At 50.4% G+C, this 24,510-nt stretch overlaps 5 protein-coding genes across 5 annotated transcripts; 4 read left to right on the top strand and 1 right to left on the bottom strand.

Annotated features, from left to right (window-relative positions):
• Window positions 1-696: 696 nt before the first annotated feature.
• Window positions 697-2,989, top strand: H6S33_009771 (uncharacterized protein; the record flags this gene model as incomplete). The annotated part of the gene is made up of 4 exons (XM_044841203.1): window positions 697-1,405; window positions 1,458-1,681; window positions 1,738-2,842; window positions 2,907-2,989. The coding sequence occupies 4 exons, from the start codon at window positions 697-699 to the stop codon at window positions 2,987-2,989; spliced, it is 2,121 nt and encodes a 706-aa protein (XP_044698586.1).
• Window positions 2,990-7,932: 4,943 nt separating this feature from the next.
• On the top strand, window positions 7,933-10,040 carry H6S33_009770 (uncharacterized protein; the record flags this gene model as incomplete). Its single annotated transcript, XM_044841202.1, has 2 exons — window positions 7,933-8,959; window positions 9,019-10,040. The coding sequence occupies 2 exons, from the start codon at window positions 7,933-7,935 to the stop codon at window positions 10,038-10,040; spliced, it is 2,049 nt and encodes a 682-aa protein (XP_044698585.1).
• A 1,676-nt stretch (window positions 10,041-11,716) lies between these two features.
• H6S33_009769 (uncharacterized protein) lies at window positions 11,717-14,490 on the top strand (the record flags this gene model as incomplete). The annotated part of the gene is made up of 3 exons (XM_044841201.1): window positions 11,717-11,960; window positions 12,067-13,436; window positions 13,492-14,490. 3 exons carry the CDS (start codon window positions 11,717-11,719, stop codon window positions 14,488-14,490), a joined length of 2,613 nt encoding a protein of 870 aa, XP_044698584.1.
• Window positions 14,491-14,881: 391 nt separating this feature from the next.
• Window positions 14,882-15,249, bottom strand: H6S33_009768 (uncharacterized protein; the record flags this gene model as incomplete). The annotated part of the gene is made up of 2 exons (XM_044841200.1): window positions 14,882-15,063; window positions 15,162-15,249. 2 exons carry the CDS (start codon window positions 15,247-15,249, stop codon window positions 14,882-14,884), a joined length of 270 nt encoding a protein of 89 aa, XP_044698583.1.
• A 2,338-nt stretch (window positions 15,250-17,587) lies between these two features.
• H6S33_009767 (uncharacterized protein) lies at window positions 17,588-23,607 on the top strand (the record flags this gene model as incomplete). Its single annotated transcript, XM_044841199.1, has 8 exons — window positions 17,588-17,997; window positions 18,055-18,176; window positions 18,237-18,465; window positions 18,519-20,057; window positions 20,115-20,534; window positions 20,602-21,832; window positions 21,886-23,031; window positions 23,101-23,607. The coding sequence occupies 8 exons, from the start codon at window positions 17,588-17,590 to the stop codon at window positions 23,605-23,607; spliced, it is 5,604 nt and encodes a 1,867-aa protein (XP_044698582.1).
• Between the last annotated feature and the right edge of the window lie 903 nt (window positions 23,608-24,510).

The following is a 24,510-nucleotide window of genomic DNA, read 5'->3' as shown; positions in this document are numbered from 1 at the left end:
GAAAAACCATGAGAGAAAACGTGCAGCAGTCTGGAGTATCTAGGCTCTAAAGCTCCAAAGCGCGAATTTCTCGGGGCCATGAGTCGACCCTGCGGAGGAACTTTCTACATAAAAGACCGAGAGCTCGGGTTTTCTCCGGGCAAAAGCCCGAACGTGGGGGAGGGGGGCGGGTGGGCTGAATTGAGTGCAGGAGGACCGGGTGTTGGGGTTTATTAGCCGCTTTTTTTTAGTTCTGGAGAATTGTTTGCCGGGCGTCAATTGCGGGGTGTTACCTGGTGGGGGGGGGAGGAAGATCCTTACTACCTATGCTCATAAATACAGACCCACGGGTCTGAGAGAAACAACTTTTATACCCCCCCTCTTCTGAGGCCTCTCGTCTTTCTCCCCTTCACTGTGCAGCTCTGTCAATTAAATTAAAGCGCCTTCATCCTCTGCTTCTTCTCGTCGCTTGTTTGCGGTTCGAGGGAAACATATCGCGAAACGATTTGCAGCACAAGCTACGGGGTGTGGTTAGTCAGTTAGTTGCGGTGGAACTTACCGGAGAAGCTTCAGAGTCAAACTGGGAATTCTAGCAACTCCGCTAGCGTCATAGAGCTTGTCATCCTCGGGGGGCCCAAGAAACAGCTACATAATCCGCCAGCTCCTCCTTCTCCTCGATCAATCACCACCTCATTCACTCACTACCAAACACCCAACATGGCTGCCGCTCGCTGTCAAGCACGCTCACTCCTCAAGCCTTTTGCAATTGCCTCCGCCGTTGGAGTCGGAGGCACCCTTCTCTACAAATCCCTCAACTCGCGCCCGGCGGCGCACACCTACTCAATTAACAACGCCGCCGGCGTCGAGGGCAGCTTTGGCCGCGCCAACCCCGCCGGCACACCCCCGAAATTCCCACCGCTCCCCACCAGAGCCGAGCAGATTGAAAAGCTGCGCGCCGGTCGGGGCGAAGGTGCTTATGATCTCATTGTTATTGGCGGAGGTGCCACCGGTAGTGGTATCGCTCTGGATGCCGCCAGTCGTGGCCTCAAGGTGGCGGTCATTGAGAGGGATGACTTTTCGTCCGGGACCAGCAGTAAGAGCACGAAGCTAGTACATGGTGGTGTAAGGTACCTGGAGAAAGCGTTCAAGGAGCTCGATTACAGTCAGTATCAGCTTGTGAGGGAGGCACTGAAGGAGCGTGCGGTGTTTCTCACAACGGCTCCCCATCTAAGTATGAGTCTGCCGATTATGCTACCAGTATATGAATGGTGGAAGGCGCCGTACTTCTGGGTTGGGACAAAAGTATATGATTTTTTGGCGGGGAAAGAGAACCTGGAGAGCTCCTACTTCTTGACGAGAGGGAAGGCGCTGGAGGCGTTTCCTATGTTGAAAGGGGATGGGCTTGCGGGGGCATTGGTTTACTATGGTAGGTGTCTACCCCGTGCTTTTGAGAAGATTGGATGATTGACTAGCATTAGATGGATCGCACAATGACTCGAGAATGAACGTGGGATTGGCACTTACCGCGGCGCTCTACGGGGCGACGGTCATCAACCACATGGAGGTCCAGGACCTGGTCAAAGACCCCGTAACTGGTAAGATAACGGGTGTCAAGGTCAAAGATCTTCTGCACGAGAAACGTGGCGGTAGACTCGGCTTTGGCGAAGGCATCGGTCACGACGAGGTTCTCGTGGAAGCAAAGGTTAACCCCGAGTGATACTCCATGTTTGGCCGAAAGATCTAACCATAGCTGCACAGGGTGTTATCAACGCCACAGGCCCCTTCACAGACAGCATCCGCAAGCTCGACACTGGCGAGCAAACTCCGGAGATCGTCGCGCCTAGCAGCGGTGTCCACATTGTTCTCCCAGGCTACTACTCCCCCGCCCGCATGGGTCTAATTGACCCGAACACCTCTGACGGCCGTGTGATCTTCTTCCTCCCCTGGCAAGGCAACACCATTGCGGGTACCACTGATGCCCCAACCACAATCACTCCACACCCGATTCCACGAGAGGAAGAGATCAATTGGATCCTCAACGAGGTCCGCCGCTACCTCGCACCCGACATCAACGTGCGCCGTGGCGACGTCCTCGCCGCCTGGTCTGGTATCCGCCCCCTCGTGAAAGACCCCGACGCCAAAAACACAGAATCTCTCGTCCGCAATCACTTGATCAACGTTTCTCAGAGCGGCCTCATTACCATTGCCGGTGGCAAATGGACCACATACCGACAGATGGCTGAGGAAGCCGTCGACGAGGCGATCAAACAGTTCGATCTCAAGCCAGGGACTTCAGATCTGTCTGCACGTTCTGAGGGCATGGTGGCCATTGATGGCACCTGCAAGACCGAGTGGGTGAAGCTTATTGGTGCCCACGGGTTCAGCAAGACCCTTTTCATCAACCTAATCCAGCACTTTGGCGTTGAGAGTGAGGTCGCGCAGCACCTTGCAGGTGCTTATGGCGACCGTGCGTGGTCTGTTGCGGCGCTATCGGCACCCACGGAGAAACGCTTCCCAGTGCGTGGGAAACGGCTCTCAGAGCTGTATCCGTTCATTGACGGAGAGGTGCGATATGCAGTAAAGCATGAGTATGCGCAGACGGCGGTTGACGTACTAGCACGCAGAACGAGATTGGCGTTCCTGAATGTGCAGGCGGCACTGGAGGCGTTGCCGAAGGTGATTGATATTATGGGCGAGGAGTTGAAGTGGGACAAGGTTCGACGGGAGAAGGAGTGGAATGAGACGGTGGCGTTTTTGGTCAGCATGGGGCTGCCGGAGAAGAGGGTTGGCGTCACGAGGAAGGAGGTAGAGAACGGAGCAGTAGGGAAATGGGGTGAGGAGGAGAAGGCATTTTCGAGACATGGTTAGTTTGAGTTCCTTTCTGATATCTGGGGTTTCGGGATATACTGACTGTGTTTGTGTTGTAGCGGGACCGGTAGATGCTATGAGCACCATCGCGCCTAATGCGAAGCCGCTTGACTCGAGTACGGTGCGGAATGGTGGTGTGTAGGTTTGGATTTAACCTGCATATCAATCAGCCTGTTTTGTAATATACCGTACTAGTTTGTCTTTCTTATTTCCATCATCTTCTACTACTATTGCATTCTCTTTTAGTCAGTCCTCTTCTTCTCCTTTTAGTTTTGGGTTATCATGGGTGTCTTTTTTCTTCTTTTTATAGCGTCCTAGAGGTGGTTATTATTATTATGAACATTAGGATATTATAAAAGTTGATATTTTTTTGCTTCCTACCGCTGGTATCATGGCTTTGTTGTGTTGAGTATGCCACCTGGTCCTACCCAGGCCTAGCAACGGGCAGCGGTGCTTAGACTGGGCTATACCAAATAAAAATTCTTTTGTTGAGCGAAAAGACTGAGAAATTAAGACCCCATGCCAGCAGTTTGAGCCTAAACATTGCCGGTTTGAGTGATTGATGATGGTATATCCGACAGTTTGACTAGTTATTTAAACCCCACGGGATAGATAACTTTTTTTGTTCGGGTTCGAAAGCATTATTAATCCTATCCGGCAATCCAGGCTAAGTTGGTCCTGATTGGGCCGGGTTTGCTGGAGCAGATTTATCCCGAGTCGGCCTATGGCTAGACTTGTTCCTTCCACCCAATAACTGGTCTGGGTTCTCACATTACGTCTAGGGCCCCCCTGCGAGACAGACTCTGTCCGCCCCCTCTAGATCCATAATTGCAAATACTGCTTTCTTCATGGATTATCACTCGATGAGAGAGAGGTTTACCCTTCTTGGGCGCGAGCAAGATATTATTGTTAGGTCTGCCAATGTACTGTACTGGCGGTAGCCCCTTCCAGTGGTGATCTGGCAAGATGCCAGTTCCTGGAGGATTGCCAGTACGTACTACCAGTATTCGTCTCTGTGCATGGGTTTGGAGATATCCTGTCATTGAACATGATGTGTTGGAGGAACCTCTCTCCGATTTGAAAAAAGAGAAGGGGTTGTTGGTAATAGCAGTGAGTTGTAACATCAAGGGTGATAATGATGGATAAGAAGAAAAAAAGGAGAATGAAGAAGGAGAATGAAGAAGGAGAATGGTGAGTAGGAAAAAAGTCACGAGAAGAGTGAAGTTAAAACGGATGAGATTCGAGGGACAGGGGGTTAGGGTTAGATGATGACCACGAGTGATAATTTATGAACATTCACAGTGTGTGGGTTAGGGTTGTGGATCAGTATTCGAGAATGAAATGCATCTCACCACACCTGGTTTAGGTTTCAGATGGCTTCGCTCTCATGATTAGAATTATGTATGTTACACCATAGACCGTTTGGGGCCCTAAGCTCTCCGACTCCTCAACCAACGGTATAATGTGATGCACCCTCACTAGCTAGCCATGTGTCTTATTACTGTTCATTCCAGCCTCTTAATGGCGGGCATATTTTGTAGCGCAATTTGATCGTCTTACTTCATATCACACGCTGAAGTTATATCGACTGAAAAAAGTCTCAAGATAGATCGTGTCTTTGTTGATAGGTGAGCTCTCTTGCCAATGAATGATTCGTATGCCTCTATGTGCTGCGAATGTTTATTTCACGCTTGCTATGTCCCTATATCTTATCAGGACCCGAGTGATGATTTCTACGTAATCAATTGCAAGTCGTAGCCGCATGCGCGCCTCACCACATGAGTATTGCCCTCTGATCCCTTTGGTTGATAAAAAGGGCCCTAAACCATGAGTTATATTTCATGAGAACAAATCATTGGGGCTAGCTAAGAGCCTGTTTGAAACCTCAAATAGTATCGCTCAAGAGGATGACTTCTGATATCATTCAATCGTATTACGGTGATCATGAAGTAATGCTTCTTACAAATCACTTAATCTTTTCCTGAATGACCCATGTGCAATTCAAGAGTCCTATTAAAGAAAGGAGCTCTGGAATATCTATATCGGCGATATAATACGTGCAATATAGTTGTTCCGTCAGCTACATTACGACGTACGTACACAGTCAATATTTTTAGTTTTCCACAGGATATTCCGAGAAAACCTAGGTTTCAGGATCCTGGGGATACGTGGTTCGTTTACAGATCTGAAGAAGCTTTTGTTCTGTTTCAAGTTTATTGCCTTAAGCATGATCCGATAAAGCCGGAAGATTAAGATCTAGATATAGGTCAATAGTTTCCCGGATGCAGAATTTGTGAAGATCTTCTGCTCAAAATGGATGCATGGGGACGAAAAGTCGGCAGACATGGTTGAGTCGACGCATATGTATCTATTTTCAGGTCATCTACGTCAATACTGGAGATTCTCCTCCACAAATCAAATGCAAGCATATCAACTTTTCAATCTTTATTTTTGTCGAGGTGGTTATTTAATTAGCAGAGTAGCTAAAAACCTGCTCAACCCACTCGGCGGGCCTCCGAAGGTGCTACCCCGCTTCATAGGTGGACCCGCGACTCCCTGGATAGAGGAGCGGGAGGGTAAATTTCAGCCCTACCTTATCGAGATAGTCACAGTATCTTTAATTAAATACGGATACTTAGGCTCTAGTAAGGGCCCCACGAGAAAATACGTTATCATCGCATAAGCAATACCAATATCAAAAGACCTTGGAATGCCATCCTGAAGAAACGTTGAATCTATCTGAAGCCACGAATCACAAGGTCCAACATGGTCCGGGGTTGTAATCTATTCCCCACTTGTAGGGCTGCCTCTTTGTGTTGATAGTGTTGCGGGAGCGGTTTCATCTTGCAAAGGAAATTGGAGCAGGGTTCTATCATGATGTTATTTTTGGGTGTGTCTTGGCGCGGCGAGAGTGAACCCGATCTCACCGGGGGAGTATCGGGGAGGGGGAGGAACTCGGGATACTTTGTTGGAAGATGGATATAGGTACTTCCTGCTTGGTGAGTTAGAGTTGGATATATAGGTAGAAACGTTATGTATCGTAACTCATTCTAGTAAGATGCGATGGAGTGGGTACATGTATGCTTACATGTACCTACATAGATACTTCTTTTGAGCTTCTTTCTAGCAGCCTTATTAAGACCAGGTACATTTGCGTGATTCCAGTCAGTATTTAGGCATCACAATATATCAAAATCACTTAAGAGCATCGAGAAATTTACAGCTGAAAGAGCCTTCTAGAATGACAGCCTTCACTTAATTAAGCTTCCCAAAGCTAGCCACAAGCGACTGGGGCAGTGCTGCGTTCCTGTGTTCCTGTTTCTGTGCGTGCGTGTGTGTGTGTGTTCGCAACTTGCATAAAATCGAAATAAAATGTTCCAGAAGCGTTAGTCCCAGGAACCACCCGAGCTCACGGTTGGGTTCGCAAAAAGAGCGCCTTGGAGAACGCCTGACTGACGACGTACCATGAATTAAAGTGGAATCGTTCCGAGTTTAGGGCCTTGTCAAATGCTAGGCTCGCCAGGGACCAGGTACTCTATTAGTTTGTAAGCATGCAGAGAGAGGGAGAGGGAGAGCTCAGTCAGACTTGGATGTTTGGCCCAAGCCTTACAAGTATGTAATTGTTACACTCATGAAGGACGCCCTGAGGATAAGTGCAATCCGGAAGAATTGTTTTGTAGGCTTGACAACAGCTTTCTATCTCCAACCACTAACAGCTACTGCTTGTTCACCATCTGTTGATCGAGAAAGGCGAAATGAAGGATGAAAGCACAGCCCATGAAAACTTGCAAAGTAGGTATTAACGAGAAGGACAAGAATAGCATGAGATTGAGAGTTTCTGCCAAGACCTTAACCTAATACCAACATGGTATTTTAAGCGTCTGCAATAGATCCGAGAAGGGTATTGGTGGCCCAATACGGTAAGTAACGGGTCCATAGCTTGAGTAATTGCCATAGGCCTAACCAAGGTAGTCGTCTCGGCAACTCATGATAACGAGAACCCCGCCATGCCCTCAGTCAAATTAAACTCAGTAAGCTACAGCCCAACAGCTTAATCCGAGTAGCGTATATACGCCTTTTGAATCCCACGAGCGCGGCACTTACTACCTCTTCTCTTGGTACAAGCGATCGAAGCGATTAGGACTAAAGTTGACATCGCGACTGCTGCAGGCGTTTAATACTAGCCAACCATCCTCTCCATAATCCCCATCCGACAGTCCACCGCCCATTCCCCCCCTCTTCCCCTCTCTCCCCCCCCCCCCCCCCCCCCGCACAAGTCCAAAGCTCGCAGAACTCTTCCACTCCGCCTCAGTACCCATTCAACCACCCCGTGTCTTTCCCCACCCCTCCTCCACACTGTGAGGAATCACCTATTCTGATACTGTCCCCTCTTCCTCCTCCGTCACATTCCCAACTTGTACGTAGCGCCCCTACCAGGCGGCTGTGTTCCTGCCGATCAACCGCCCGAACCAAGCATTCAGCAATTACCTTTTCATCGTGACATCTGGGCGCCAGGCCTTACCAGAAATACATCATCGTTTTAGGATCCAAACTAACTGAAACTTTGGGAATATATTACTTTTGTATGTAAGGTACCACTGATTCCTTTTTGTCTCTGTCGTTGCCATCGTTGTCTCCCTCTCTCTCCATTTGTCACCACCCATTATTATCTGAATTCTTTTTTCACCGGGGATTCACCTTGCGAGGCATAAGAAGGTATCCCATAACTAACCTTCCCGCCCTCTTGTCTGGATTGCATGGCAGCCTGTGGTCAGACTTTTTCTAGAACGTCGCAAATAAGCTGCTTTCCATATTTGAAAGCTACTACTACTACTGGTGCCTACTGCCTCGTACACGTTTAACGCACGTACATACATATAACATACGCCTTCGCTACTCTGTTGGAGTTCCAATAGCTCCAAGCCACCAGATCTACCATTTTGGTCGAATTCAGCTCCAGGCTATTCTTGAATTGGATTAAAAACATTTACTGAGCCTCACCGTGTGCATCATCGTCATCATCCATCACATACCTCTTACTCTACAACCTCAGCCTCGCCACATTACTATCATCGAACAATTGCAATGTCTTCCTCTGGAGGTGCCCAACATCACCAGCCGAATGGCTTAAATCTCCCCCACTTCGCCTCGACGGACGACGAATTGTTCAATCCAAACTCGGGTGAGCAAGGTTACAGACCCGCGCCCGACTTTCGCTACCAAAGCCCAGATCATCAGCAGCAGCAACAGCTTGAGAACCTTAGACAAAGCGCCTCGCCTCAGTTCCATACCTCTACGCTTCCACTTAACGAGAACTGGAGAGATCAGAACAGTGTTCAAAGCTTTGGAGACTTTGCTTTATTCCCAGCCCAAGATAACAACTTGTACGGCGATTACGATAACAAAGAGTCCGTTTCTGGAAGCATTAATCCAGCCGAATTGATGAATTCTCAACACCCCCACTCACAGCATAACACTCCCCCGCTCCTTCTCAACCAGCAAACGTCCCAGCCCGATTCTGCTGGTATACTATCCGCATCAACTGGTTTCAACCAGTGGGAAAATGTCTACGCCCACAACGAGGAGTCCTCTTGGAGCCATCGTAAGGCCCCAAGTGAATACTCGGACATTTCTTCAGCTGCCAACAGCCCATACATGAGGAACCATGAATTCTCAGAGCACCCTTCGCCACTTCTCCAGGGAACCCACATCCCCCAAGGATCTATGCAGGAATTCCTCAATTCTGGGGCTAGCCCCGGAGATGCCTTTGGATTAGAGCAATTTACACTGTCTGAACGTGACGTCTCGCCACATGTATCCCCCAGAATCAGCCCTGCCCCGGGCCACCATAGCAGTACCAACAGTCCTTATATGCTACCTCAGAATAACCAGCTTTTGGGTTTTGTTCCGCCAATGGGCTTATCACAAGATATGAACAGCTTCCAGCAGCAAGGATCTCCTCGTTTGAATGGGCTCGGGCTTGATAGAGCAACTGAGGATGGCTTTGCCCCGCAGATTAATGTTATCTTTGCTCCCCCACAGAGACAGCCCACTTTCCCTGGTAAACCAGGAGCCACCCATGACGATAGTGCTCTAAGACCTCCACCTAAAAGTGAGTTTTTTTTTCCGTTCTTTGAATATGATATTAGCTCAATACTAATAGCTTGAAAGATGCGACAAGAAAAAGAGCCAAGTCCGACCCATACACGGGCACCTCGTCTCTTACCGCTGCTATCCCCATTACCAGACCCATCTCCCCGGGCGCCGCCAGCCCTGTAGGCGGGCGCTCTAGAGGAAACTCACTCAGCCCTTCAGATGCCGTCATAGCGCCTGTCGGTAGCCCAGGTAGCGTCACTTCCAATGCGTCCTCAAAGCTCTCTCGTAGGTCCTCCACAAACTCCGTACCGCCCAACAGGGACTATTTCCTAGGGCTCGCCATGCCCGGGCGGCCAGGTACAAACGCAAGCGATAAACGAGTCCAAAAGCACCCCGCCACCTTCCAGTGTAACCTATGTCCGAAGCGCTTCACGCGAGCCTACAATCTGCGCTCGCATCTGCGTACGCATACAGATGAGCGGCCGTTTGTATGCACGGTGTGCGGGAAAGCCTTTGCGCGCCAGCACGACCGGAAACGTCACGAGGGCCTCCACTCGGGCGAGAAGAAATTTGTGTGTCGCGGTAACCTTAAGCCTGGCGGTGTCTGGGGGTGTGGAAGAAGGTTTGCACGTGCCGATGCGCTGGGACGCCATTTCCGCAGTGAGGCGGGCAGGGTTTGTATACGGCCGCTACTAGAGGAGGAGAGCGCCGAGAGGGCGCGCAACCAGATGATGGCGCAGGGACAGATGATGGATCCGACCATGGGCCCCATGTCGCACGATGGGATGGGGATGGGGATGGGTCATACTATGATGTTCCCCACTGCGCTTATTGAGCAGTACCCTGCGCTGGCGAATCTGGAGTGGGGAGCGCTGCAGCCAGGAGAGCAAGACAATGATGATTTAGCAGACACTGGAAGTGGTATGGATGATGGCCATAGAAGTAGTTTTGACAATAGCGGGGGCGAGTGGGATGAAGGGAGTGTGAGCGGTGGCTCTGCCATGGGAAGTCATAGGAATAGCTACGAAGGTAGTCGTGGTGACTGGAGCGGTAACGAGGAATGGGCCAGCGATACAGGTGATGGATATAGAAGGTAGCATGATGATATCGTGAAAGTAGCACTAGGATAAGATTGGTTTTGGGTTTTTTTTTTTCATTTTCGTTTATTTTCTTTCTGCCACATTCGTTGCAACAATTTCGGAATTTTTGATCTTTAGTTTTTTTCTTTGGACGGGGTGGTGCGTTTCTTGATATCCCTTTTGTCTCCTTTTTTTTTCCCATTTATCTGCTTTTTTGTTTATCATCTTGTTCCTCTTCTTTTTCTTTCTATCTTTCGTTTATAGTAAAAGGTTGGGTTGGAGTCAATCGTTTTTCGGTCCATGTCTTTTTTTCTCTCTTTTCTTTTTTCTATTTAGTCTCTCATCCTCTTCTTCTTCTTCTTCTTCTTCTTCTTCTTCTTCCCCTTCTTCTCTCTTCTCCAATTGTTTATCTATCTGTCTGTTTGTCTGTTTTTTCTCCCAATCCGTCAGCTAGCTAGACTTCCTGTTGTGCGTTTAACTTGCCCCGCTTCTCGCGCTTGTTTGTGTGTGTGTCGTTTTGTGTTTATCGGTCAGTCGGTCGGTCGGTCCGTTTTTCTCTCATATAACAAAGCCCTTGTTTTCTTTTTTTTTATTTATCTTCCTCTCTTTCCAAATCCAAGAACAAAACAACCAAAATACCTCTCTACCAGTCAGCAAGGTTCATCCGGTGGGTGAGGCGTCGACATAAGCTTACTGCCACCACAACCACAACCACAACCACAACCACAACCACAACCACGGCTGATGATCCGATGATGGGGATCGCCCTGGTGATTAGAATTTTCGTTGACAAGGCCTTGCTACATCGCTAGCGGCCTTCTTCAGCCGCTAATATGTCCTTTCCCGCTGTCATCGGCGTAGAGTAATAAGCTGTGAATAATAAGACAGGTATATTCTGCAGCCTTCTTGGTACATACTCAGTGAGATTTCACTCAAGATATATGGCATATCCTTATATGTAGGGCCGAATTATGTAGGTACTTATCCTTATAGACGATATCCTTGTATGTATGTATGTATGTATGGCAGTTATCAAGCCCATATGGCCATACCAGTCTTTCTTATCATCACCGCAGCATTATTCTCCGCCTCATGATTCATTTTGCAGCGCGAAACCCCATACATATATGTACATGCATCTAGCCGCCAAGACCGCGTATCATGAAAGAGTCGAGGGGGGGCGCTTCAAACCAAGTGCTTCTTGAAAAGATAAACGCCCCACTTTACAAGGAGCGAAAATTGCCGCATTGCCAATGAGATCATACTAGATACTGTACGAGGCAGAAACAATGCCACGATGAGATGTAGAAAGACCGGTACGTATGGCGGTCTTGGTGGTTGGTAGGCGTCTGGACCGCCGCGGCAGACGAGACGAGACGAGACGAGACGAGGTGTTTCTGCAAGCACCGAGATGCTCTGCTGCCTGGGATTGCTGGCCGCCGACCTGGTAGCCTTCTCTGGGGTTACGCTGGATATGGCGTCCGATCCGGTGCTGCAGAGAACAGCCAGCCCTGCGGCGTGCCTAAGACAAAGGGACGCAGAACGCAAGCACGACATATATGCACATCCGCATCCCTGCTCTCTCCCCCCCCCCCCCCCCCACAGCTTCCCTTCACTTTTCACTTCACTTCTCCCCCCCTCCGCACACTACGCTGGCTAATGCCACCCCCCCTACAACACAAGCAACAGTAACAATGCCTCCCGACACAGCAGCGCCGCAGATCAAGCCCCTCCCCGCGTCCGCCACCGTGCGCCTGCGCTCCACGCTCGCAATCACCTCGCTGCCCGACGCCGTGTCGGAGCTGGTGCAGAACTCGCTGGACGCCGGGGCGCGCAGCGTGTCCGTGCAGGTCAACGTCGCGCGCAACAGCTGCGTGGTGGAGGATGATGGCGTGGGCATCCTGCCGGCGGATGTGGGCATGGTGGGGAGGATGTATGGTATGCATGATATGATATGAATACCTTTCTGCTGCTGCTGCTGCTGGAGCTATAGCTAGCTATGGGCGGTGATATAGCTAACAGTCTCTACTTCTACGGACTACAGCAACCTCCAAATACACCCCCACAACGCACACATTCGGCTCCCGCGGCCTCGCCCTCAGCTCCCTCGCCACCCACTCCCTCTTCACACTCACCACGCGCCACGCCACCTGCAACACCACGCACACCACCCGCATCTCCTACTCCGCCCCGCTCACCGCCGGGCCCTCCCCGCCACACCTGCGCCTCCCCCACCACGGCACCACAGTCCGCATCGACGCCCTCCACGCCGACCTCCCCGTCCGCTTCCACGCCCGCCCCTCCAACCCCGAGGCCGAATGGAGCACCATCACCCGCCGCGCCGCACACCTCCTCCTCCTCCTCTCCCCCGCCGCCACCGGCGTCTCCTTCACGGCCCGCGACGAGCACGGGAAGCGCCGGATTGCAGTCCGCGCAGCGCACACGGGCAGCTGGCGCATGGCCGTGCTGCGCCAGATCTACGGCCGCGAGGCCGTCGGACCGGACTGGGAGCGCGTCCGCGCCGTGCAAGGCGGCATCAAGATCCGCGGCGCCATCAGCGCGGGCAAGGGGCACGGGAGCCGGGAGCTGCAGTTTGTGGCCGTGAACGGGCATCCGCTTGTTAGTGCGACGGCGCTGCACGCGGAGGTGAACCGGGTGTTTGCGTCGTCGACGTTCGGGGCCGAAGACGGCGAGGGCGGGGGGAGGCGGAAGGGCGTGGAGAGGTGGGCTATGTTTGTGCTGGATGTGGAGTGCGCGGGTGCGCATGTGCTTGGCGGGGAGGGGGGCACGGAGGGGAAAGGCGGATTGGAGGGCGAGTGGTTGGCGGGGGTCGTGGCGCTGCTGCGGCGGCTGGCGGGCGAGTTTCTGGGCGCGCATGGGTTCCGCACTGGCGCTGAGGGGGGGGTCCGCACTCCCAAAGAGCTGCCGGGGAATGGTGCGGTATCGAGATCGAGGGCGGGCACGCCCCTCAGCACAATCACGAACCCCAGCGCCCCGCAGAGCCACGGCGACGCCCGCACACTCGCGCCCTGGAGCCGCGTCAAGGCCGCAAAACACGACGCCCGCGAAGAAGACGGCCGGAAAGGCGCCGGCTTCTCCGCATTCGCCGCTCCTCCGCCTTCCCCTTCACCTGCGCCCCCCACGCCCCGCAGCACAGAGACAGAGACAGAGACAGAGGCAGAGGCAGTAGATACAGACGCCTCGAATGACAGCGCCAAAGAAAACGCAAAAGACACCCACATCCACTGGCGCAACCCGCTCTCGCAGCACGCCTTCGTCGTCAACGCCCGCACCGGCAACACCTCTGCGCGGAAACGGGCGCTCTCGTCCTCCTCCTCCCGCGCGGGTGCGGCCAAGAAGCCGCGGACAGAGGCGCCCAAGGCTAAGGGCCCGTTCGTGGATGCGCTACTAAAGGTGCCCCCTCCCTGAAACCAGCGCAGTGGTCATTGACAACTAACCCCGCGAGCAGAACTGGACAAACCCCGTCTTCACACCCACCGAAGCGCCCATCCCCACCACGCAAAACTGCACGCACCACTGCGGCACCTCCCCCTCCGCCTCCACCACCTCCACCACCTCCTCCTCCGCCTCCACTACAACACTCGGGAAGCTAACCAAAGCCGGCCTCGCAACAGCAACGGTCGTCGCACAGCTGGACAGCAAGTACATACTGCTGAAAATGCGCGGCCTCTCCCCCAGCACCTCTTCCACCCCGTCTACCCCAAACGCAGCAACAGAGCCCGAGCTCCTAGTCCTCCTCGACCAACACGCAGCCTCAGAGCGCATCCGCGTCGAGGCGCTCTTTGCCACCCTCACGTCGTCGTCGTCGTCGCCGCCGCAGACGCTGCAGAGACCGCTGCTGTATGTGCTCGCTGACCGCGACGCGTGCCTGCTGGAACGGTATGCGGGTGCGTTGAGGGAGTGGGGGGTTGTCTACCACATCACCCCTTCTTCTTCTTCTTCTGACTCCGGAGGAGGAGGGGGAGCGGGGCAGGGGCAGGGGCAGGGGCAGGGGCAGGGGCAGACGCTGCACATCACGGCGCTCCCATCCGCGGTCGCGGACCGCTGCAGCGCCGAGCCGGCGCTGGCGCTGGCGATGGTGAGGAGGCATGCCTACACGCTCTCTGAAGACAATTCGCCGGTTGCCCCTGGGGGGGCAGAGGGAGGGGGGGCGCTGGCGCGGTGTCCGGTGGGGCTGGTGGAGATGGTGAATAGTCGGGCGTGTCGGGGGGCGGTGATGTTTGGTGATGTGTTGGGGATGCGGGAGTGTGTTGGTCTGGTGAGGGGGCTGGCGGGGTGTCGGTTTCCGTTTATGTGTGCGCATGGGAGGCCGTGTATGGTGCCGCTGGTGGATTTGGGGGTGGGCGGTAAGGGGGTGGAGGGGGGGGAGGGGGGGGAGGGGGAGGAGGGGGGGTTTAAGAAGAGCTTTGGGGAGTGGATGAAGAGGAGGGAGGAGGGGGGGGAGTAGTGGGGTGGATGGAATGGGGGACGGCGTTTGGGTTGGCTTTTTTTTATATTGGGATCATAAATGTAGCTTGGGACTTGCTGGGACTGTTTTTTGTGGGACGATAAATGTATTTAATAGTTTATTCGCAATTTATATCAATACCACTGCCACTGCATTAGCCATGGAATCACTAGTGCTTTTCCTGTAGAAGCATAAAAGCATATAGCTCGTTAATACGTAGTTTACCAGCAAAGAAGGTATCACCACCAGCATCACCACAGCTCACCACGCCCAAGTTCACAGCCAGTAAAAACAGCTCTCATTCAAACACTACAAAAAAAAAAAAAAAAAAAAAAAAGAAGCTCAAACATAAAATATAAAAAAAAAACTCCTCCCCCCCACCAAGCTCTAACTAAGCCTCCACCTGCAAAGCCACACTCTTCTCCACCTTGACCCCGTCCACAATCTCGGCCCCGCTCTCAATCTTCTTGCCCGTCTTGCCAATCTTGTTGAGCACCGTGTCGTAGTCGACGCTGGGCTCGGTGGTCACCTTGACGATCTTTGTCTCGAGCGATACGTCGAATTCCTTGACTCCTGTTGGTGGTGGTGTTAGTTAGCGGGGTTTGGGGCGTGGGGTGCGGGGTGGAAGGGGAGCGCGGGGTGGAAGGGGAGTGCGGGGAGGGAGGTAGTACCCTCGAGTTTGTTAAGCACGCGGGTGACAGCGCCGGAGCAGCCGCCGCAGGACATGGCGACGCGGAACTCGTAGGTGTGGTCAGACATGGTTGTTTATGGTATGTTAGGTTATGTGGGGTTTGTGTGTAGACGGGTTGTTATTCGTGTTGCTGCGGGGTGTGGTTTCTGGAAGCTGGACTGGAGGGGGTAGATGGATAGAAGATGGAGATGCGATGATGCGGTTATATAGCTCTCCCTCCCCCCCCCCCCCCTTCGCCTCGGAGAAGTCACGGTGGCTTTATATATTTTCTACAGCTGTCTTCTACATCTACCAGCTAGGTTCATTATGCTTTACTATGGCTTTGAAATCACTAGACTAATACTATTCCGAGACACGAGACAGACGACACAGTGAGTGGGATTGCGCTTGTTTTGCGCTGAGACTGAGCGGGTTGTTTCAGCGTGATTGCGCAATACATGTGAGGGGGGGGGGGGGGGAAGAGCGCTTTGTGCCTGAGGCTGAAGCGGAGGGGGTGCTTACATACATAGGAGAGGGTGGGGTGGGGAGGGTGAGGAGGGGTCCTTGCGTGTGTGGTGCATCCCGAGTGAAGCTTCGTCAGGCTCGGGTGTGCTGAGGAGGGTCCCTGGCCGGCTAGGCCGGATCGGAGTGGCGTGCCAAGATGTGGTAATGGCGTCTTGGCATCTTGGCATCTTGGTCATGGTGTATCACTCGGTAACTCACTGTCTGTCGGTCTAGGGATTTGGTACTGATGAAGCAGCTTTACACGGTATGGCTGTAGATTAAGCTGCTGTAGTCCTTGTCTTTTTGGATTAGTTTTATGCAATCTGTCTTCTTAAAATCTTCCGGTCAGAAAGAACACATCCGAATAAGGCCTTAGAGATTTCCCCGGTGAGACTTATGATAGATGGAATGTATGTGGAACAAGTTCCTTTCGGGACCGAGGAATCAGATAAGCTTCTATCAATATTTTATCTGGGATTTAAGCAAATCCCAGAGCCCTCGCTGATTATTTCGGCTATATCTCTTCTGGTTGCTCTAAAACGGTTGCTCTAAAACCTAACCCTACACCACCCCTCCAACAGCGTTGCGCCTTGGCAAGTGCCAAGCGAAACGGAAACCCGGCAACAAAAAAACACAGTCATGAGGGCCATGAGGCCGACGCAGAAGCATCCAGCCCTGCTGGCGCAATGGTAGCGCGTCAGACTTCTATGGGACTTCGGTCCTCTAGAATACATCTGAAGGTTGCGGGTTCGACCCCCGCGTGGGGTTCTCTCATTATTTTTTTTCTCTTTTGCTTCTATTGCCAGATTTGTTAGCTGGAAGATTTGGCTTTTCGTTTGCGATCTAGAAAGTTGGTTCATGCTGACGCCGAATAACGTATTTGACTCAGTACTGTACCAACAAAAATTTCTTCACATTCAAATTTTTATGCTTACGGTACATTGTCGTCAGGATACTGTGAGTTTACTCGCTCTCTAGGCCGTCCAGCAAGAACATCCAGACTTGATATCGGCAGTATTCTCAGGACGATGAATTGTCTTTGACACTTTAACTCCACTCTGGATGTCCGGCATATGTTCTGTTGTATTGTACCCAACAGCCGGTCTAAACTGTTGAGCTCAAGATTTTGGTGTACCTCTCTCTCTCCCTCTCTCTGTAGCACCTTCCACATCAACAAATACTCTAGTCTTAAAGGCCCACCCGCGGTGCGATCTTAGATTATCACGAAGATTTATGCGCCGGCTTCGCGCACAGACAAAGAAAGACTCATTCACAGCTCATGACTCACCGGGCAGGGATTGGGGATGGGCGGGTAGGGCAGGGTACAGGCACATGATCACGCGTGGAATAACGCGTTAAGTGCATGCAGCAGCAGCAGCAACCCGTGCGTGAACCCGAAGGGCATTGCATTGATCGGGTTGGACTGGCCTCGCGATTGCTCTCTCTCTACCCCGCGCGATGCGAGAGCGCGATGGATTGGATTGGATCGATTGGAGGATGCGAATTGGGCAAACAAGTTTCTTGACGTATATCATATAGAGGATTTGCGCTGATGAGCGCGATTTGGAAAGTCTGGCCCGGGTTTGAATAGCATCACGATCATCATGCAGCCAGCAGTGGAAGCAGAAGCGATTAAGCAGCATCCCGGCACAGTTTTGCATTACAAGGAATTTTGGCACAGCCCGTCATCATTATGACTCTTTGCAAAGAGAAAGAGACCCCACCATCGATGCACAGACGCGTAAATTAGGAACGCGCTTTTCAAACTTCAATTAACCCCCTCAGCGCGCGCTCTTCATAAAAGAGACGCGTCTTCCCCCGACTCTAGATGTAAAAACCTCAGTGCTCTGTTCTTCATTTCCCCAGCCCCACTTGACTCTTCTGACGGCCAATTGAGCTACAAAATACCCACATCTAAGCATTATGTCGTCTATGTCCCCCGACCCCATGTCTATAGTCTCCCCCTCCTCTGCTCCCACGCCCACGCCCGCTCCCACTCCTGGGCCCAAGACGAAGAGGTCCTCTGCCAGCCAGCTCAGGAAGCAGCCTCTCGCGGAGGAAGTCGAGCTCCCTCCCGTCCTCCCTGAACTTCCGATACCTGTCCGGGACTTTTTGAAATATGTCGAAGAGAACCCGCGGGTGCCGATAAGGGAGCTGCTGGCGCCATATCTAGAATATGAGACGGCATTGAGGGCGTACTTTGCGCAGAAGCCGGAGCATGAGTTTGTTCGGGGAAATGTCAATTTGATATCGCTCTTCAGAGATGATAATGCCAGATTGGCAAAAATCAGGGCTAGAAATTTGGCGCAGGAGACAAAGGAGGAAAGCGAAAAGTATTGTTTCCCAGCGGAATTGGTCTAATGGGGGAATTGAACTAATATTTTTGGTAGATATATCATGGCCTTGAAGGAAGAGGATAGAAAGGCCTCTGGAGAGCATTTCCTGGTTGAGAGCTTGAAAGAGTTTAGAGACAACTTCAACGTTTTTAGTGAAGGGTCTTTGTTGAATATGGGTATGTAATCATATATATTGATTATTTCCCATACATGACTGTGGTACTAAAAGTGCGCAGACTGGAGTAATGTAGTTGTTGCTGGTTCGGCCGTCTTGACTCCTTTACTCAAAGTTCCTGAGAAGTACGCAGAGAGCAAGAAAAGCCTTCGCGAGTATTATCATCAAAAGCTCGCTCCGGCCTCTGACATTGACTTGTTCATACATGGTATTGAGGACCCTGAAGAGGCGATCAAGAAGATGGAGCAGATTGAAAGAACCATTAAAGATAATCTTCTCTGGGAGACAACGTTAGTTTTGTATCCTTATAATGATTATAGTATTAAAACTGACTATGAAATAGTACACTCCGTACCCGAAACACCATCACTATCGTTTCCCAATACCCGAATCGTCATGTTCAGATCGTACTCCGTCTCTATAAATCACCCTCCCAGATCCTCACAGGTTTTGACGTCAATTGCTCGTGCTTCGCCTACGACGGCACCAATGTCCTTGCGAACCCACGTGCTCTCGGGGCCTGCATGACCCAATGTAATGATATTGACCTCACCCGTCGTTCGCCGTCCTACGAGAATCGTCTCTCCAAGTACTCCCATAGGGGATTCGAAGTCTACTGCGACTTTCTCGACCGCTCAAGAATTGACCCTACTATATTCGAGCGTTCATTCCAGAAGACTGTTGGGCTGGCCCGCTTGCTCGTCTTGGAAGCGCTCCCACGCCCCGAGGATAGGGAGTCCTATGTTATTCAGCGAAGGCAAGAGATGGGGCGCCCACAGAAGGAGTATACGACTGCTGTTTACAAAGACGAAAAGGATTTAAAACAACGTGTCAATGACGAAGTCGCAGAATGGGATTTTGAGGATGTCAGTGGTTACCAAAAATTCAGCATCCCATACGGCGAAAAGTACAACGCAAAGAGGATCGAGAAGCTCTTCTACAAGAAGGACCTCTTGCTCAACGCGGAATGGAATCCCATGAACAAGCCGCCCCATCGCGAGGTTGCGCTGCATCGCCATCCAGTGTTCTTTGGAAATGTGAAGGATATTGTGGTCGACTGCTGTGGATTTTGCCCAGAGCCTGTGGATGATGAGGAGAGAAAGATATACGAAGAGGAAAGCAAAATCTATGTCAGTGGCCCAATCACATTCTTACGGGATGATCCAGGAAGACAAGAGATTGGCTCTTTCTATCCGCTGGGCCCTGAAGATTACATGGATATGGCGTATGTCGGCTCGACCGAGTTGTTGTGCCAGGCGATCGTGGAGGACGACGTTGAATATGTGAAGAACTGGGTTTCACAGGAAGGAGTGGATGTCAACCGCCGTGACTTCTGTGGAAGGACTCCATTGCATCTTGCGTGTATCAGCGCGGGCACTGGAGTGGAGACCTTGCAGGTTCTTGTTGATGCTGGAGCAAAACTGGTGGCAAGATTGCAAGATGGACGGACAGCGTTACATTTGGCGGCTGCAAGTGGTAGGCTGGATATTGTGAAGATTTTATTGGCTAGGAGTCTGAAGAACCAAGAAGAGAAGGACGAGAGAGATGAAAGAAAGGCTGAGGCAGAGAAGGCTGCAAAGGGAGAGGATCCTGATCAAAGCGCACAACAATCTACCCAGTCAGATAGTACTGATTTAGTAATGGGAGGGGTTGATGACCCTGATCATGAGGATGAGGATGAGGATAGGGATGATGAGGATGAGAATGATGACGAGGAAGAAGAAGGTAGCTATGATCAGATGTCCGACGCAGAATCTGGGGACAAAAAGACAACCACAACTCAGGGCTTTGTCAAGATCCAGCCTCCCGAGGAGCCTGATGCATTTGATGACGAAGACGAGGAAGACGATGATATCTATGATATAAATGTTGTCGATTGGGAGTGAGTAACTCTACAAACCCCCACTTATATTTAAATACGCTAATATCAAAGCTGCAGTCACGGGATGTCTCCTCTCCACCATGCTATTGTTTCCGGTCATGAACATATTGTCGAAGCTCTAGTCTCTCAATATGGAGCAGATTGCCTATTGCCAATGAAGAAGTACACGTACAACCAAAGTGAAGGCAAGAAGGGCTCTGACGCAATTCTGGCCCTGGCACTCCCGCTCAAGATAAGGGATGTCGAGAAGAGAGCTAGCATGACCGCATGCCTACTTAAACTAGGTGCAAGCTCTGCGCAAGCAAACAGTTTCAACAATACGAGTGCTTTCCATTATGCCGTTCTGGCAGCAGATTTCGATGTTTTAGACCAAATGTTTGAGCTGGATAAGCCGGGGGTTATGAGTGTTATCGATAATATTGCAGGCAAACGGATCGGTTATCATACCAAAGCCTCACAAATACCATTGATCTCTGTGTAAGTTCTCACATTTTACTTATATTCTAAAGAGTATAGTGACTAATTATAGAAATAAAATATCTAGGCTTGTCAATTACGAACTGGAGAAGTTCAAGAAAGTGACTCATTACCTTCTTGATCACGGAGCCAAGGGAAAGATCGACTTAGAATCATACGTTTACCATCTTTCCGCAGTTGAGAAAAATCATGACAGTGCGCACCAGCAGATCCTCTTCGGTGCTGATGTGATACAGCCTATCGAAATTGCTGTCTATCTCGGTGCTTACGATCTGATACCTAAACTCGTTTCTGCCGGTGCAGATGTCAGTCAGATTATTCAATCGACCTACAGTGCGCAGAGGTGGAGTGGCACCCTGCCGGTCTTTGGTAAAACAGTTCTAGAGCATCTGAGAGACAAAATTGAACATTGCAAGAAGTTCTTAGAGAACTACAAGGACCCGAAACAAACGAGATGGAGAGAACGCATCATTTTTGGTCCCGAGGCCCTCGATGATATTGAACCGGGGACCTATAGACGATACTTTGCGGAGATACACCTCGTGGAGACTAACGAAGCCCGTCGAGCACACAACGAAAAGGGTCCTCCTAAACAGGATGATAAACGAACGTATGCGAGCGAGGCCCAGAAAGCCGCTGTCGAGGAGCTTCTGCAGTCTTACGAGAAGACAGAGAGTGTTCTTGTCTCCTTTGGAGCAAAGACTTATCACGAGTTGCTCCCCGAGAAGAAGGAGCTTGCAATGCAGGAAGAAGCGAACATGAATCGTGGGAGTAGACAGCTATTCAATTCAAACTCGTCCGATAATTGGGAGATAGAGCGTTTGGGGAGGGAAGAGGAAGAGTATAAGAAAGATTGCACTTTCCTGCCACCGAACCAGGTCGAAACCCCCTATCTTGGTGAGGGCGATGTGCAAGCTGGCTACCGACGATTGTTTAAAGCCATTTGGCGTGGAACTCCAGAAGACGCAGCGATCGTCAAGGAACTTACTCTTGGCCCTTCCGGGGAGGGAGAAAATACATTGCCGGCGCTCAGAATGGCAGTGGTTGACTCTTTTGGTCATTCTACCCTCTTTGTGGCTCTGCGAAATCGAAATTGGGAAATGGCAAAGTTGATCATGGGAATTGTCCAAGAACAATACGAGATTCCGGAAGGGGAATCAGCTGGAAAACGCTATGTTCTAGGCGCAGATGAGGATGGGGATGAAGATGAAATTAGAGAAACTGAAGGAAACAGCGAATTTACGATTGAAAATATCGGGGTTAGGAAGGGGTTGACGAAGTGTGATATTTCGCCTTTTGTGAGTAACTCTTCGTACATTCGGGATATCAATGGCTAATACGAGGCTTCCAGGCATATCTCACTGCAAATAATATGACCCAAGGCAGGTTTATTGATCGCGAAGATTATGATAAGCTGGCGGGCACAGGTGCCCTCAACGGTGCCAATTGGAAATGGACCTTGCTCTCCTGGGCAATCTACAAGGATGATATGGAGCTTTTTAGGTTTCTCCTCAAACTTGCTGATGATTGCGAGGAAAACGGTGCCAACAAATTCATGCATCACGCTGCAGACTTCTCAGTGAAGCCGTATCGTACTCGCCGCAGCCATACTCGCTTGGCCTTAACGCTTGGTCGAATCACGATACTCGAAGAAATTATGAAGACAATACCCTTCGGCATACCTTTCGAAGAACTTGAGGAGTCTGATGAGGAATTGCAGAAGGAGAAACCGCAATTCTATCAAGGCTTAACAGTATATGGTACCAAGAGAAAGGATTGGGCATCGAGCTCCTATCCAGCATATGGTACTGAAAGTGACAAGAAACACAAACCGGCGCACATCGCAGTTTCATGTGGGAACTTGGCTTCGATAAAGTGGCTCTTGTCAGAAAGACCATATGAATGTCTCAAAGAATTTATGGCAGCGAACCCCAGTCATATCCGTGCCAAGATTCTAAAGAAGCAAGGAGATGGTCTTGGGTTCATGTTGCAGAAAGGACTTGGTGTTGAAACGACGCTTCTACCCTTCTTGGCGATTAAAGGCTGGTTCGAGAAATATCCAATGGAAACATTCCAATTCCTTCTTTCTAGACCTGGCGCGATAGAGGCAAGAACAAACAACTCTCTTAACCTCGCATTATACGCTGTTTCGTTAATGACTCGACGGATGCATCTTGTTCCTGTCCTCGAAGAGCTTTTGAAACCTGAATACGATGTTGATTTTTTCGCACGTGACGGCAAGGGGTGTAATGTTTTGCATCACGCACTTTCAGCTGGCGAGATCAAGAATATGAAGAAGATCCTTCAAATGATACCTAAAGAAGTTCATGAGGTTGGATGGACACAAAGGTCATTGGGACAGAGCCAAACACCATTAGCTGCATGGCTTAAGTGGACTGGAGGTCAAAAATTGGACACTCTCAGGCTTATCTTGAAATACAGTAAGGGCCGGGACTTGGGAATTGCGGATGTTGAAGGAAATCTACCGCTTCACTGGGTTTGCTACCCCCCCTCTTAAGCTTTACGTAGTACATATCTCAGGATAAACTGACAATCGTGGAAATAGGCGTATCAACGCGGCTTGCCTGGCGTTCTGACCATTTTCACAGAAATGGCACCGCAATACACCCGTTATGAAAACGCCAATGGACGCACCCCAATGGAAATCGCGGCTTCTTTGTTTTTGTCCGATGTCTATTGCAATCCGCCGCAAGGGCTGCCATACAACTCGCGGGCGCGCTCGACTGCCGTTGATAAGCAAATATACGATTTTTACCCCCCAGCAGGACAAGACCTCTCGACGCCGGATAGTCCGAAGTCTATGGATGTTGATCAAACGGATGAGGAAGAGGAGCCAAAAGATGGCGTGACCTGGAAAGTGGATACAAAAGACCTCGTGAAAACATATGAACTTGGCGTCTCCTACCTGGAGAAATACCCAGGGAAGAGAAAGTTGATTAGCTTGAACGACGCGAACGAATTGGCGAAGCGTGTTGCAACTATGAAGACCAACATACAAAAGAATGAGGAAGAAGATGAGTTTGATGGTGGAGATATTCTTTCTTTTTGGTAGAGAAGGGCACGAAATAGGCCGGGGAGGGCCGGGGAATGGATTGGTTATTTATAAAGGAAGAGAGAATATATCATTAGCTATGTGTAGTAAATATTAAAATAATCGCCTGTTCCCACCAAGAAGTATAAGAGTCACGTCTTCATTGCCTCCGAACACTCTCTTGACCTTATTGTGACCCGTAAGTTCATCTCACCTATCATCCTTGACAAACACGCCATAACTACTGTACTCGAAACTCACTGTGTTATGTAAGCAGACAGACCTACGCTGGATACGTTAGGTACTTCTTGTAGTCTTTTTTTCTGAGGTGGAAGAAAGTACGTGCGTGGATACCGCGGCGGATTTAATGAAATGCCCATTAAGAATGTATACATGTAGCTAGCTGCATACATGAGTTTGGGCCTGGGAATACCACATGCTAAATAATTGCGCTTTGAACGTTGAAGGGTGCGAGCTTCAAGGCATTGAGGATATATCCGAGTTTCTATAAAAGTTACTCGGAGAGGCGTGGAAACGGGAGGTGGTAAGGTGCTGTGTGTATCCATTAGTCGTGATTCGAGTCTGGGGGAAAGTTTGTTTTGTATTCTTTGGGAATGAAATTGAGAATGTTCTGGTATACGCAGTCGGTTCATTCTAGTTTGCATAGAGTCCTTTTGTAGAACGATTTTTTTCAAGTTGAGTTAATCCGAATTTCTGTGCTGCTTGATGTTTCAAGATGAATAAGATCTGCCACATCAGAGAATGCTGTTTTTGACACCTTTGAGAAGAAAGAGAACTTATTTAGGATTCAGTAAATACTTACCTTCTGTTGGCTCTAGCATTCATTCTCCTGTAAGTTCGGTCGTACTAAATTGGATATTTGATGAAACTTTTGATTGGGCATTATGACCCTGTGTTTCTTTG

Source organism: Morchella sextelata, assembly GCF_020137385.1.
Source record: "Morchella sextelata strain SCLS chromosome Unknown scls_3, whole genome shotgun sequence".
Taxonomy (NCBI): domain Eukaryota; kingdom Fungi; phylum Ascomycota; class Pezizomycetes; order Pezizales; family Morchellaceae; genus Morchella; species Morchella sextelata.
This window is presented reverse-complemented; position numbering and strand designations above follow the sequence as displayed.